This window comes from Bombus pyrosoma, linkage group LG11, assembly GCF_014825855.1.
Source record: "Bombus pyrosoma isolate SC7728 linkage group LG11, ASM1482585v1, whole genome shotgun sequence".
Taxonomy (NCBI): domain Eukaryota; kingdom Metazoa; phylum Arthropoda; class Insecta; order Hymenoptera; family Apidae; genus Bombus; species Bombus pyrosoma.
This window is the reverse complement of record NC_057780.1, coordinates 13,973,851-13,990,788: the sequence shown is the minus strand read 5'-3', so window position 1 is coordinate 13,990,788 and position 16,938 is coordinate 13,973,851. Positions and strand designations below refer to the sequence as shown.

Here is a 16,938-nt window from a genome sequence, read left to right as displayed (position 1 = left end):
TGAATACAAAGATATACTATATTATTATTTGCTTCGACAGACATAATTTATTTTGTACTAGTGAAATCAGTTTGCATAGAAATATTTATTAATTTTTACTTTGCTACTTGAAAACCTTCAACATTAAAACAACATATAACAAGTAGTCAAACCATCTTCCATTAATTCTCAAATATACTTGCATTGCTATTTGTGAATAATATACATTGTATATTTTCTTACTTATCTTAACCGTAAAGATTACAGAATTGCTTTGGCATATCTCATAAAATTTGATAGTTTTGTTATAATTAATATTTTATTTTTAATAGATACTTCAAGTGTTTCTATAGTTAATTGTATCATTATTTTTAAATAACCTTTTTAAATTTTTCATTATTAATTTGTTTTGCACGTTATTCATAATAGAATATTTAAATATTTTATTATGAAGTTTCCACTCTTCCTTGATGGTATTACGAGTCTAGTGACTGTATATGCCTTTGTACGAGGAGGGATTTTCACTATTGCATTTATCTAAAGAACACAGAAAAAAGTTTTTGGTAATTCATATTTTCTAAAGTTTTGTATGATTATTAGATCCTCAAACATTAATTTTGTTTTGATATAAGTTTGATATCAGTATAATATGATATTTTTATTATATCCAAAATTTCTTGAGAATTTTACTGAATATCCAGTGATAAGTTATCAGTTCATTGCATTAATTTTTTGTATATTGCATCGTATATTGCATCATATATTGCAACATACAAGCACATTGGTATTGGAGTAGGATCTATCTTTCATATTCCATAATATGAAATTCATCGCTAGGAATATACACGTTTCACTTCGTACGTAATACTTCTTTACAATCTAATAGCAAAGTGTTTACAGTAGAGCATATAACATTTTCTTTTTTATTTTCATTTGTACACATAGTAACATACTTCTGCGATTTGTTTGGAAAAGTAGAAAGCACCGTGTAGTTTTGATTTCCATACATACACGTATACTTCATAAACATAAATTTCTAGTACATTATAAATATTATATTATAATGAGTATATATTTATAAATATATATATATATATATATGGATTAATATATGGATATTATATATAAATATATTTATGAATAATTTATAATTTAAATCTTAAAACATTCGTTCATTTTAATCAGTTGAAACTTCATTAATAAATGGAATTGCATAATCATTTATTTTGCAAGTGGTGTAAATCCATTTTCTATAATTTGTAGCTTATTTGAATACTCGAGGCACCAATAATTAGGAACAAATGATGTTGAAATTAAACAACAGTAGTGTTTTCTTTGCTCCTATTTATAAACAAAAATGGATTAAAAGATAAAACATAAATTCTAAATAATTAAAATATAATGAATTGTACAATTCACTAGTTTTAAAAGTGATGTAAGTCCATTCATGACCCAGAAAAGAAATATTGGTCTTGTTAATTCTCACAAAAATTAGTTATGAGCTAAGTAGCTCTTATTAGGATTTTTCAATCAATGAAAACACAAACACTTCAATATCTTATAATAAAGAAAAATAAACTTACATCATTTTCAAAGGTCCATATATAAAAGTGCATGTGTATGTGTAAATATTATAATAAATAAATAATTGTATATAATATATATAAATATATATATACACATATATTTAAAAAAAAATGTTTAATAGCTATATGGATAACATTAGAAGATTTCTTGTATTTCAATTCTTTAATATCGTATCAACCATTTGTGTGGGTATATAATAATATAATAAGCGACTAAAAGGCAGAGTAATGTTAGAAGTTGTTACATTAATGATAAAGGTATATATTTTATAATATATACTGATTTTATTTCCATATTTAACAGCTACAATTATATAAAAGTTAAAGAATCAAATAGTTACATATTAAATTATGTTGGTTATTTTGCACATTGTACAAATAAAAAATAATAAAATTTTATATTTCCCACATCACAGTAATTAATGCATTATATTTTTTTCTGTTTTCATTATAGAAGATATATTATCTGATGAAAAAGGTGAATGTGTTATTTGTCTTGAAGAATTACAATCTGGAGATGTTATAGCCCGTCTACCTTGCCTGTGTATATATCACAAAAAGTAAGTTTTTATATTACATTTAATAAAATCATAACTTTAAACAACATTCATTATGTGCATAAAATAACTTTCCTGTTATGTACATTTTTGTAAATATAAATAATACTATGAAAATAATAAATGATAATTAATATTTTTCAGTTGTATTGATAAATGGTTTCAAGTGAACCGTAGTTGTCCTGAACATCCTGGAGATTGATTTATACCCATTGAAGTTGTAATAGCACAATGCAACTTATTAATTTTAAAGACTCTTATCAAAATGAGAAAAAAGTGGGAGGAAATGAAAAAAATTTGAAAAACACTAGTCAAGATGGCTGCTAGTCCACTGTGCTGGTTGGTGTATGCAATTGTTTGACTGAATGAGATATATTCAATTTGAATATGAAAGCAGACATTTAACTAAATCCTTGATTATACTACCTGTAAGCAGGGAACTTAAAAAATCGCCATAAAATTCAACGATACAATGCTATTATCTATATGTATCCGTAATTAATCTATTACTGCTCTGTAGCTTACTATTAATTGTACCATATTTACAAATTTTACTTAGTTTTACATTTTGGAATCGGATTAGGGATAATTAGGCTAATCTGTTATTGATTAATATATATTGTTTTTGGAGAAGGGAATATCAAATGAAATGTAGTCAAAAGCCGTGAACAATCAGGCAAACTTTATATTACACAATTTAATTGCACTTTTGATGATTTCATTATAAATCTGTCGTTTCATTTTTGTTATTTGTTGGAAAATGTACTCCAGAAAGGATATTTTTGATACTTTCATAAAGGAAAGAGTTGGATATATAAAAGTTTTAAGGAACAGACTTTTAGTAATAATGATGTTGATGCTGTAATAACAGTAAAAGATTAGGTTTCTTTATTAAAATTTCAACTTTGTGATAAATTCCATTTATGTTTTTAGAGAATAGAAGTCCTGCAGTTATGAAATATAATTTATTGTTAAAGTTATATCATAATTAATATCTTTTCTACATGATAGGAGTTAACTCATAGGAGTTTTTATAACAAAAATAAACATGGTCTGTCAATTTTCCAATAATACATGCGTTGTATATATCTGGATTAGACTTGTATCATATAAGATAAAAAGTCTAATAAAGTAAAAATTTCAAACCAAATACAATTATAAAAGTGATTTAAGCATTCGGTATAATATCTATGATATTATAGGAATAAAGATAAAAGTTCTCTATGTTAATAAAAGAAAAAAATAAAATTTAGTATTGTTTTCAACATTATGAAAAACGATTTAATGTTATTGTTATTTACAAATTATTTTATCTCAGGACGTAATATTTTTAAGAGACATATAAATAACTGTTTTCTTTATAAGCATTCAATATATTTTAATTATGATAGAGATAGATAAAAAATGTATGTGTTTATATAGTAATTTTTATATTTCAGTGTCACGATATAATATCCTTGCTTTATGCTTTAGATAAAATCAAAGAAATGATTCAATTTTTTTGTGAAATATTGAGTTAATGAAGTCATTCTTTTGTATAAGCTGTCCTATATTTACTTTGTTATTTATGGGATAAATTTGAATACAGCAGATAAATCAGATAATTTACACATATGTCATAATACTACATGAAAAAAATGTATTTTGTACATATATTTTAAAACTAAATGAAAATTTAATATTTTATAGAATATACTTATCGTGTTACAATACATCCCAAATATAGGCGTCTTTTAAAACAATTTACATTATTTTATGAATTTTTGTTAGAATGTTATTGAATGTTCGAATATTTTTTATATTGAAACGAAATATTCGAATTTAAAAACTATAAAAAATAATTATATAATTCTTTCAAAGAATAGATACAGTGGTGGACAAAAGTAATGACACAATATAATTTTTAAAATAAAAAGCATAAAAAAATAAAAAGTATAAGCATAAAAAGATTGAATTCCAGTCTTTATTTTTTAAGAAACCTTTATCTTAGATGTTCTAGTGTACTACATAATAAGTAGTAAAAGATAAAGTGATATAAAAATAATAAAATTACGCCTTTTAAGAATTTTTATATGAGGGTAAATACAAAATGTTGACTTTAATGATATTATGATTTTTGTTTTACAATAATATAGAAGACATAAAAATGAGTTCGATCAATGCAACATATAACTTGTTTATATGCATAATATGAAATTTATAGCAATAAAAATGGGAGCATTTAATCCTTTAGGGACGTTTAGCTTATATGTTGTATGGACGAAATACAGTCAACCAGAACATTTAGCCTATTCATCATATGGAGATCTTATTGTGACTCCAATAAACAATTTACTTTATAACACTATCTTTGTAAAAAAAATGGAAGGAATAGAAGCTAAAAAGTAATTATCAGGAACCAGTAAAATGGCCAGTAGCTTCGAATCCTCGCTCCGTTTCATAAAAAGACACTTTGAAAGATTTTACCACAAATAAATAAAAATAAAAATAAAGCGCATGATGTGCTATTTCAAACGTGTAGATGAGGAAAATATAAGAAAGATAAGAGATACTTATTGGTCAAATTGTAATCTATTCAGATTTTATTTTAAAACTTGCCATATTAGAGACATTTTTTATATCATACTTTGTTATTCTATTAAGTACTGAAAGGGTTAAATTATGTATGTACTTTCCACAGAATAATAAGGAATCCTAACCTTACGAACATGTATTATTTTGCATGCTAATAAATGTTACATTTTTTCTATAGGTTCGATATACATAGCGGATTTTGTTGTCGCAGACATCATTTGCGCGTTTCTATAATATATAGAAGTGTAGTACTGTACAAATGGAATTCACCTGTATCATGTTTAAATTTCACTCGCAATGATATAAAAGAAAAAAGAGAAGATAATAATATGATGCTCTTAAAAAAATCGTTTCTTTTGGAAAATTACTTTAAAAATATTTGTTGCAGGCTCTTATTGTTATATTTTCGTAAATTATTCAAGAATCAAGCGTACTTTTAGAGTGAATATTTAGTATATAGGAACTACAAATTTACACACACAATTTCACGAATCAGCTGTCATAATACTTGAGCTAGTAGTGATAATAATTTGTCAAAAATGTATTGTTTCGTTCCTTTAATTCTGACAATGAACATATATATATATATATATGTCCACAGAAACAATATAACGTGTACAGAGTATGAGAAAGTTTTGTGTTATGGCTAAACTGTTGAAGAAACATTCCACAAAAGTGATCTGAAAATTCGATTATTGTGTTGTATTATGTAGATAGTGATATTCATTGTATTGTATTATACTTTTTACAAAATATCAAGAAGAAATCATATGTTGCAACTCAATATTTGATGGACAAGATTATAGTTTTTCAGGTCTGCTGATATAAAACGGTCATAGCCGTTAATGTTCTAAAATTTCTCTAAGGTAAGATGTTTAAGCCGCTCTTATAGTCACATGTATATCCTACGAGATATGGAAAATATATTGTAACATAAATCTCGAAAGTTATGCGATCTGATTAGCGTGATCGATATCTTTCTAGTGAAAAATGCGAAGGCAAAACGAAGAACAAGTAATCCGGGTTGTATTTCTACATGGCAAGACTACGTGCAGAATTTTTTTCTGGTAAGATAAATTAGTTGCGAGTAATTTTATAGTAAACAATTATATCAACTACTATATTCTATTTTCGGAACAACTTTGAAATAATTTTACAAAAATTTGCTATAAAAGTTGTTTTGTATTTGAAAATGAGACAGTTGAGAGAGAGAGAGAGAAAGGTATTTTGTTAAGGAGAATGATAATGAGAAATAGGTCGAAGACATGAAGAATAAAGTTTAATTTTGATTTAAATTTATTTACAGTGGAAATTGGTTTGGAGAAAATGTAACATCTGTTTAAATTGAAATGTTTTGGAGTGAACTTAATTTTAATTTTTTCAAATGATTATAGAAACAATAAGGTTATAAGACAGGAACGAACCTATATAAAGTATAACAGGAAAAGTCGAAAAATCTTTGCAACTTTTGTTACTTCCGAAAATGAAGCTGAAACACAAAACACAGTATTTCGATATTGTCGAAGTATCATACCTGTTTTGAGTAGGGTAAAATAAATTTTTCCGGCATTAGTTTAGTTCACAACGCTTTATTATTTACAAAGTACAATAACGAATACAACACGTGAGATGAATACATACATACTGAAAATTTCGACGAAATCAGTTGATGCAAAAATAAGTGACAGGCATCGAAAGATGTAAGAATCGTCAGATTTATTACAATTATAGGCTCAAAGTGGTGAAAAACTGCGATTTTCATCATTTTTAATCGTTTGTAGCAGATAGAAATGTTAGCCGATTTCGGTGAAATTTTCGGTATGTATATATATAACTGACATAAATCTATAAAATGTATTTTTTAAGCTTTTATTACAGGCACAGATAATGAAAGCTTTAAGAGCGATCTTTACGATTTTCTCCGCGATTCCGATCATTTGCAGTCTTTTCAAAAATTGTTTACACGTCATCTAATAAACTAATCCTTCTAAATCCTTAAATATATTATTAATTATAAAATTAATTGATTTGATTAAATAATTAATATATTATTAATTATGAAATGTACATTGAAAATATATTTATTTTATTAAATAATAATAGATAAATTGATTTGATTAAATAATTAATATATTATTAATTATGAAATGTACATTGAAAATATATTTATTCCGGGAAGGATTTTTACTAAGTAGCGAGGGAATGGTAAGAATTAAAGATTTATGTATATTTATTGTTTAAAACCAATATGTATACGGAAGCATTTTTCAGTGTCCCGATATAAATTTAGAATAACTCCATATGAGAATTTACAATTTTTGCAGCAACTTGACGAACGTAAGTGTTCGACCATATTTGCGTTCGCAGTGTAACGCGTCAACGAGAGTCGTAAGTTCTTGTCTCGATACGATAATCGACGCCACGAATCAGCTGATCCCCTATTTCGGTTAAGATAATAGGGGTGGTTTGAATAACTTTGATACTGAGTTCACAATTTAAATATCACTATTTATTTCCAACAGCTTTTGAATAATATAAGTGTTAAAGTTAAAGTATTAAAGTGTGTTCTGACCGAAGAATTGATAGCAAGTGTTTTTTTTATCGAAGAGTTGTTAGCAAGTAATGTTCAACAAAGAAACCGAAGATGTGCTTTCTGGTAGAAAATTACCGGTTCAATTTGAAGGTTCTCCGCAGCTCTTGACTATTCTTCGGATTGTATATTTTTGTAATAAAATAATGTAAAATGTTAGCTTAAATAATAATGGAACTTTTATAGTATTTTTAGAGAATTATAGTATTTTAAGAGAAACATTTTAAAGAACGATCAGGTCGCGACACATAATTCGTTCAGGTCTAGCCTCTACATGACAAGAAAATGAAAAACATCCAATGAAAAAAGAGACGAATTTGAGTTCCACAGTAAAGGATCATTTTGCAGAATATTCTTTTGATAGATCTCCATCGATCTGAAGACGTAAAATTCAGCTATGATAGTCGTGACCAATATTTTCTTACGTTCCATACTGTTTGTAGTTATATTGTATACATGTTTTGTATAGGGCAAACAGCTTTTATCTACAATAAAAGGTCTATTGCAATATTTTCCAAATATATCATGAAATGAATATAGGAGTGAAAACAAAATTCATTAGCGATGCATAAATTGTTTACTTATTCTTAATACAGAGCATATCTTACATATACATATATGTGTATATAAGAAAGTTTCTCTGAAGTTCTGATATGAATTAATGTAATTACACATTATTCAGTATATTTAACTGCGTTGGAATTATTTCGTCTATGATAAGGTTTAATCTTCAAGATACGTAACTCCAACTTGCCTTCGAATTTCGTCCTCTAATTGTGCAACTAATAAAGAAACATTGTGCGGTACTTTAGAGCTTTCAGTTACACCTAAAACGGAACAAACCAAGTTAGCAATAATAAACATAGATATGTACAGGTTGCAAAAAAGTTATTTCCGTGGCTTTGGCAGGTGATTTTACAGATCTGCAAAAACAAGATAGCTGAAAAATCGACCTTGACTTTGAAAATCAAGACCAATTTTTTTTTCGCATCATATTCTATTCATTATGAAAATTAAAAGTCTTAAACGAACCATGGATCGCAAATCAACTGTTCTATTGAAAAAAATGTTAGAATTTCATTAATTTTATATATGTATGTATAAGTGCATATACATATATACATGTATATACACATATACATATAAGATGGCATGGTAATCATAGTACAATCTGATAGGGAGGGACTCGACGGAAAGAAATAAGAAAAAAATTTGGTATAACATTTTTTTACTTGAAGCTTCGTTTTCGAGAGAATCGACTTTGAAGATTTCAAAAGTATATTTAAATTTGGTTAATTTTGGACTGAAAAAGAACAAACAGTCGATAAAAAATTAAACTGCATTTGAAATAAGTCAAAAATGTAAAATAGTATTTTTTCATAAGAGGCTTTGTTTCTGAGAAAAATAAATTTGAAAATGTACCATGCGCTCCTACCGAACCAGTACGTGATTAAACATGTTTAAAGTTTATTTTTTTGAAAACAAGTCCTTAAACGGAAAAATTTTATCCTACATTTTTAACTTATTTTCTTCGTGGGATATTTTCTTCTTAGCCATCTTTTGATATGGATTTTGCACGTTTCAGTAGCCAACTGGTTTGGGTGTGTTGCAATTCTTTCTTCGTATCTTTTTGCATATCTGCCAATTTCTTCTTTGATCATTGGTATTTTTAAGTCTTTACGTAAATCTTTGTTTCTGACATATCACGGGGCGTTGACTATTGCTCTGGGTATCTTCAATTGTAGCGACTCTAATTTATTTATGTGGCTCATTGCTGCTGTCCCCATAGTGGTATTCCGTACGTCCAAATTGGTTTTATTATCGTTTTGTAAATTTTTAGTTTATTTTCCATGCTGAACTTAGAGTTTCGACTAGTTAACCAGTACATCTGTCTTCTTTTTATTCGTATTTTGTCTATAATTGATTTAGCATGCTACTTCCATGTAAGTTGTGTGTCTAAGTGGAGTCCTAGATATTTAACTTGCTTTGTTTGTCTTATGTGCGTGCCATTCAATTGGATATTTGGTGGTTTCTGTTTTCGTAGTGTAAATGTAATATTGTTATTTACTGGGGTTTGCAGCCATTTTTCTATTTTTGTGATATGCTCTTGTAATAATGTGACTGCTGTGAATTAGTGTGCCTGACTAGTACAACCGTGTCGTCCGCGAATGTCAGTATTTTGCTGTTGGTATGTTGGCCGCGTATAGTGTGTATAATATTGGTCCTAAGACGCTTCCTTACTGTACCCTTGCCTCGATTCTTTAACTTCAGAATATGTGTCCTTTATTTTTACTACAAAGGTTCTGTTGCTTAGATATGATTTCAGTAAGTGGTGGATTTGTTCTGGGAAATGTTTTTTGATTGTTTATAAGATGCTTTTATGGTTCACTTTGTCAAATGCTTCCTCGATGTCCATGAAGAGGGCTATACAGTATTGTTTCTCTTCTATTGCTAGTAAAATTTCGTTGACGAGTCTATGCATATGCTCTATCATGGAATGTTTGTTTCTGAATTCAAATTGGTAATTTGCTATTAACTTTTCTTTCTCCATTGTTAGTTTTAGACGATCGTATATTATTTTCTCTAGTATTTTGGAAAACGTACGAAGTAGTGATGTTAGCCTGTAAGATGCAGTTTGATGTGGGTTTTTGCCTGGCTTAGGTAACATTATGATCTGCGCTAGTCTCCATAGATTAGGACATTATTGAGTTCTTAATAATGCATTGAATATTATTGTCATTAATCGTATTGCTTTTAGGAGAAAGTTTTTCAAGATTTTACCTTTGATTACGTTGATTAATAGTGCTTTGTTGTTTTTTGTTTTCTTTATTGTGATTCTAGTGCTGTTGTATTAGGTATGGTGTAGTGCTTGTCAGTTGAAGTACTAGTGTTTTGCACATCTAAGTCTGTATGACAGTTGGGGCTGCTGTTGTTAATATTGTGTGGAGTAAATGTGTTACAAAGGTGGTTGGAAAATTCTCCAGCTTGCTCTTTGTTGCTTCTGGCCCATGTGTTGTCTGTAAGTTCCAGATCATTGTTTTGTCCTACAATTGGATCAGTTCCGTGGGTCATTTCAGTTCAGGTGGACGGATTAAATCCGTTGAGCAATTAAAATGATGATTTTAATATGCTTTTCCTTGTCAACAAATAATTCGTAACTTTGGGGGAAGACTTGGCCAGAATATAAAATGTAGAAATTTAAACGTGAGTCCGGTTCTACTTAAACAACAGTGATGGTCATGTAGAAGTTGACACGCAGGTATGGCTATTACACAGATTCAAAAATTAAGAAAAAAAGAAGAAATGGGATATCGAATGGTATATCTGGGATTTACATACGACAATAGTATATAATATATAATTTTATATACATATGTTTTATATAGAATTAATGAAACTTCAATATTTTTGTCCAATAGAACTGTTGAGTTGGAGCCCATGGTTCCTCTGAGACTTTCGTGTTACATGATAAGTAAAGGTACGATGAAACAAGAAGATTTTGAAATGACATTTCAAGATCAAGATTAAATTCAATGTTGCGACTATTTTTTTTATGATTTCCATCGATTCAAAGCTGTAGAATCACTTGCTAAAGTCTTGACAATTGATCTTATACTTTGTAGTTTGGTCTGCCTTAACTAAAATTAAACACACAATGTAATACAAGTTATACGATACAATTAGATTAATGTACGTAAACATTGGTAACACCGATCATTTATGGAACGTAACTCGTAATATTAGTAATAATTCTATATAAATGTTGCCATATGATTATTTTCTATATTATATATATATATAATATAGAATATATATATATATATATATATATATATATAATATGTATCTTAGAAATTATCATATTCATGCAAGAATATTACTCTTAATAAAAAAAACTAATTTTTCATTAATGAAATCAAATTGACGTAATGTATGGAAATGGATGGACAATTGAAAAATGAAATAAGTCTACAGTAATAAAAATACACAGTGTCCCAACAAAAGTTAAATTTCGAGGTGGACATAATTTGGTTTTAGCAGTTTTCCTGCAGGGGGGAGCGCAAAAGATATATGAAAACTAAGTTAATTTTTTTTTAATAGAACCATATATAATTCTTTTAATATATTAATCGATCTTACTTGGCATCCCCATAAAAAGTTATTAATCTATTTATATATATCGAAAACTCATTAGTTTTGTACATAAAATATTATCGCATGATGGACGAGGAAAACAAATAATAAAGCGTGTCTTACGTCTTGCCCTGTCTTTCGTACGATTAATTTTACAAAATAAAAGTTAAAATATTTGTTAAACCAATGATTTTTTGACATAAATAAGTTAATAACTTATTATCATTTGATGTATTACCCAACATATTAATATACTAATATACAATACATTTGTAATATATAATATATATCTTTAATATATAGTTCCATTTAAAAGAAATTGAGTTGACTTTGACTAGTGCATAGTTTCATTTCGAAAAAATATTGATAATAAAATCTACAAAAAACAATGTTTTAAACGATTTTCACATTTTTGAGTGAGTAAAAAACAAAAGAATAATTTCTACCGTGTATGTTGTGTAACGCCTAAAGTAATGGAACAAGTGCATGTAGGTGTGTGTGTGTGTGTGTGTGTGTGTGTGTGTGTGTGTGTGTGTGTGTGTGTGTGTGTGTGTGATGTTGAGTGCTGAAGAGTGTATGTGAATGACGAAACCTCATGACAGAAGGTGAAAATATACGATGAACCTCTGTATGTTTAACGGGATGCTAAAATAAAGAGTGCCGATTAAAGAATTAAATATGAATATTTAAATATCCTTATATAAATATAGTTAACTAAAAGATATTGCAATATATAATTATATAAATCACGTTAAGCTGGTATCTCATACATACGTGTAGCATATTTATGGAAAAACTATCAATTATGCGATGCAACAAATTTTTTTCGGAAGCAACTAATAACAAAAGAAAATCTTTTTGTAAGTGTGACATTATCGTCATCGGCACTTGAATTTATTTACTATCTTAGCTCTGGTAAATCCAGCTAGTAAATATAGCTGGTAAAGAATTTTTTCTTTAGGTAGCAAGTCTAGCTTAAGAAAAATATCGCCTACAAAATCAGTCACGTAACTGAAACAAACCATATCTTCTTTTTTTTTACTTGAAGGTAGAAAAGAATGACAGCAGTAAAAGATGAATGCTCCAAGAAGGATTATATTTTTCGGATGTTTGTTTAGGATGGATCATTCTACAAAAATCATCTAATGCATATCGCAAATTTAAATTCGCGTTGATCACTGTAATATCTCTTAACCATTTCATTGCTATAAGACATAGGGCACATATAATGCATATAAGACATTCGCTACTTGTATCTTATATCGAAAAATGCTACCGCGGCTGGTTTATACAGAGGCACAATACAATTGATGATGCGCCTGGTTTAATAATATGTAATTAAAAATTTTAAAACAGAATTACAATATTTTTACAAACTTGCAACTACATAAGAATGCTCATTTTGAGGTAGTTAAAGGAGTTACGGATACCGCTGAAACAGATTGTACTGTTTCATATTTTTCGATTAGTAAAGATTAAATGGCATTCAAACGATTCAAATGTTTTTGTTGTTTGGTTAAAGTGAATATTAATTAATTGGTAATTTGTGAATAATACTTTGAATTTAAAGAAAATCTCAAAACACGTAGTACCTGCTAAAATGCAATTGCGAACTTCATTAGCTTCATAAATAAATCCAACGCTGTTAATAAAATTAAACTTATATTCAGTTTCAGGAAGTGGTATATTTATTTTACCACTTGGCAATTCTACCGTTGTAGGGCACCAAAAGTTCGGAACTTTTATCATTCCTTTTGTACCAATGATGTAAGCTTCATTCGGTAAATCAACTAGACAGTGAGTAATAATGGTTGCTGTACGGTTTCCTTTGTAAAGAAAGGTAGTAGATACAGATTGATCAACTCCCTCTTCATTTAAGCATCCAGCAGCTTGTACAGTATGAGGTATTTCATTATTAAATATTAAACAAGCAAATTGTATTCCATACACGCCCAAATCCAATATGGTACCTCCTCCTAGACTTTTTATGCTAAACAGAATAACGTATTTTTTAATATAATAAGCTTAACTTAAATATGTAATGCATTTTCCAATGTATTATGCATTTAATAAAAATTAACAGATTTTAGCATACTGCCTAGAATAAAAAATTAATGGATATCGCAGATACACAGAAATTAAATTGCAGTCGTTAATACACAACACATTATAAATGTAGGAAGTTTGATGCTGAGGCATTTACCTATAGAAGTATTTCGAAAACGTCAAAAACGCGGAATATAAGAAGGCGAAGTAAATTGTATAAAATATGATTTATCGTATCGATTTCAATATACCGATATAGATTTATTGTAAGATATTTTTTTTATTTAATTTGCACTTTACAATTTGTCCAGATGGACATTCGGTAAATTTTATCCTGTGAGAATGACCATTATTTTTCAAACATTTCCGATAATTTTACAAAGAAGTGTTTTAAATAAAAGTTAATCAATTTTTAGTTCACTATACATTTGGATATTAAAAATTTCCGACAAATTATTGTTTAATAAAAGGTCAACATGACCTTGATTTTTTTAAGTGGCACCATATACAATATTATATATTTTGAGCTTTCCAGAGTTGTAGCTGACCCCAACAGGAATTCAAACATTCACCATACTATGACCTTCAGATGTCTTTGAATTAAAAAATTTAGGTTGGATCAACAGAAGGAAGATGAAAAATTATTTTATTTCGATTGAATTACATATTCAAAATAAAATTAAAACTGTCAAACTAATAAGTTTATTTGAAGAATTCGCCGACAACGCACAATAATACTGTTTCGCATTACACACTACAATCATCTACTATTTATTGCTCCAATTTAAATTTTCGAATTCAAGGTCATATCAAGATTATTTCAAAGTCATAGTATAGTAGGTTATTGAACTCATCTTGACAACTGCAACAACTCCGCGAAATCCAAAATACATACATAGAGGATCCGGCCGAATAATATGTAAAAGTGGGCATAACGTGATCTTTGCGAAAAAATAAGAAAGAGATATAGAATAACATTTTTTCACTCTCGGCTTATTTTTCGAGAAAAACAAGTTTGAAAATTTTCCGAATATACTTGGCTAATTTTAGATTAGACAGAATCGACAGGAGGACATTCTACTTAGGGAAATAAGTCGAACATATAGAATAAAACTTTTCCGTTAAACATTTTATTTTCAGAAAAATAGCGGCTGGACTTGTTTAGTTAAGAATTAGCCTAGTACATACGTATGATAAATTTTCAAATTTATTTTTTTGTACAGAAACAAAGCGTCTTATGAAAAAATTTTATTTTACATTTTTGACTTATTTTTGCACGTAGACTGATCTCTTGTGGATTATTTAGTCCTGACCAGTCCGAAATTAGCTATGTTCAAATATACTTGATACATTTTCAAGCTCGATTTTCTCGGAAACAGCTGAGAATGAAAAACTTTTATTCTATATTTTTTTCTTACTTTTGTACATAGAATTGTGTCGTGTCCGTTTTTACATGTTATTCGGACATATTACAGACTCGATACACGTTATCATTTGAAAACGTCTTGAATTTTCATGGAAAAAGTGTTGAGGTTTATTTCGGAATAGAGAGAGAGGAAATGCGTGGATGAATGTATAATAGATATATATTTAAGTACAGTGTATGCTAGTCCAGATCCGCACACAGGCAGCATTACTTTACAAAAGAGCTCCGAAGCCATGGACCTATGGGTATTTATATAATTAAGAAATACTGGCTTGTTTGTACCCCGCTGCACCATCTGTGCAAGGCATGTTCCTAGAAAAGGCTATTTTTTCCTAGAAGTGAGAATCACTTTAACAAAAAGAATTATTGGGAAATTTTTAATATCCAAATGTACAGCGAGCCGAAAACTAACTAATTTTTGTTCAAAACAATTCTTTGGCATATTATTGGAAATGCCCGAAAAATGGTGGTTAGTATTAGACAATACACCCTGTATATCTTATAGAAATATTGAAATATGCATACATACATATAGTGACGAGTAAAAGTGTAAACACACTCCGCTGATTTTATGTAAAAGGCAATACTACGTTTAATTTTTCAAGTGATCGGTAAAGATTAGGTAACAGTAACTACAAGCTACGTCTGATTAATAAAATGTAATAGTTCATTTTCATTAACATTAATAATGTACAAAATATTTTATAATAATTGTGTTTTGAAACAATGTTTACAGTTTTGCACGTTTCGTCAGAAACGTTTATGATAGCATGTAAATGTCAGGGAAACGAAACTGTCAATAAGCACTGGTTGTCCACTGTTTCGCAGTCAACTGTTCCACACCATTGTTACATTACTTTTCAGTTTGATATGCTTAATCCAAGATGAAGCCACTTAATCAAGATAAAAAGAACCAGTATTATGTGTTTGTGTGACAAAGGTTTGTTGTTGCGGCAAATTGCGGAGAAATGTGGTATCAGTCATACGATAGTTGCAAGAATAAGAAAAAAGTATGCTAGTGCACCAATTTCTTCACAAAACGGTAGACCGCGATTTATTTCGGATAGAGCAGCACGCGAAATCGCACACTGTATTCGGTAGGATAGTTACAAAACACCAAAAATTGCTGCTCAGGAAATCGAAATAAGTGCTAGAGAATGGACCATTCGGCGCTCTTTAAAGAGAATTGGTTTTCGAGCGAAGGAAAAAGAAAGTGAACCAGCTCTTTCAAACAAAAATATTAAATTACGAAAACAATTTGTTGACACCTACAAAGAATGGACGACCGAAGATTGGAAAAGAGTTATATGGAGTGGCGAAACAAAAATTAACAGATTCGAATCCGACGGAAGGTCCTGGTATTGGACTTCATTCGAGAATAATCATCAACCAGGTTTTTCTTTTATTTAATAATTTACATTCACAATTTGTCCAATTTTGACATTTGGTGAAATTTTTTAGCTGTTTGATTATCGTGTGGGTGGCTACCCTCAGCGGGGTGCCATCTTCGTGTTTGTTAGGTTATATCCTTTGTGAGATCTGCTGGGTGTTTCCTTTTCAGTCTTCTTTCTATGCTTGTTGTGTTGATCGTTTCCGCAGCCAGCCGGTTCGGGTGTGTTGCTATTCTTTCTCCGTACTTTTCCGCGCATCTGCTAATCTCCTCCTTGACCGTTGGTATTCCCAGGTCCTACCGAATATCATCATTTCTAACGTACCATGGGGCGTTTACTATTGTTCTAAGAATTTTTGCTTGTAATGTCTCTATTTTGTTTATATGGCTCTTTGCTGCTGTCCCCCATAGTGGTATTCCGTACGTCCAGATTGGTTTTATGATCGTTTTGTATATTTTTAGTTTATTCATTATGCTTAATTTAGATTTTCTGTTGGTTAACCAGTACATCTGCTTCATTTTTTCACGTATTTTGTTTGTTATTGACTTTATGTGATGCTTTCATGTAAGGTGTGTATCTAAATGTATTCCTAGATATTTGACATGCTTTGTTTGTGCTATGTGGGTGCCGTTCAGTTGGATATCTGGTGTTTTTT

At 29.0% G+C, this 16,938-nt stretch overlaps 2 protein-coding genes across 11 annotated transcripts in view; one reads left to right on the top strand and one right to left on the bottom strand.

The window, feature by feature from the left end:
• LOC122572760 (E3 ubiquitin-protein ligase znrf2) overlaps positions 1-16,938 on the top strand; it is a 31,330-nt gene that overhangs the window by 5,719 nt on the left and 8,673 nt on the right. For 2 of the 3 annotated variants that reach the window (XM_043738174.1, XM_043738172.1), the window contains 2 exons: positions 2,020-2,125; positions 2,267-5,763. In XM_043738174.1, coding sequence (XP_043594109.1) covers positions 2,020-2,125; positions 2,267-2,324 — 164 coding nt within the window. In that variant the 3' untranslated portion in view covers positions 2,325-5,763. The remainder of the gene's footprint in view (positions 1-2,019; positions 2,126-2,266; positions 5,764-16,938) is intronic. The other variant, XM_043738173.1, reaches the window with a different exon arrangement.
• The window catches only part of LOC122572759 (trans-1,2-dihydrobenzene-1,2-diol dehydrogenase-like), a 22,879-nt gene continuing 13,124 nt past the window's right edge, over positions 7,184-16,938 (bottom strand). For 6 of the 8 annotated variants that reach the window (XM_043738167.1, XM_043738168.1, XM_043738164.1 and 3 more), the window contains 2 exons: positions 13,013-13,410; positions 7,845-8,113 (listed from right to left, as the gene is read on the bottom strand). In XM_043738167.1, the coding sequence (XP_043594102.1) occupies positions 8,010-8,113; positions 13,013-13,410 (502 nt within the window). In that variant the 3' untranslated portion in view covers positions 7,845-8,009. Of the gene's footprint in view, positions 7,772-7,844; positions 10,925-13,012; positions 13,411-16,938 lie in introns of those variants that run through there. The other 2 variants (XR_006318559.1, XM_043738171.1) reach the window with 2 other exon arrangements.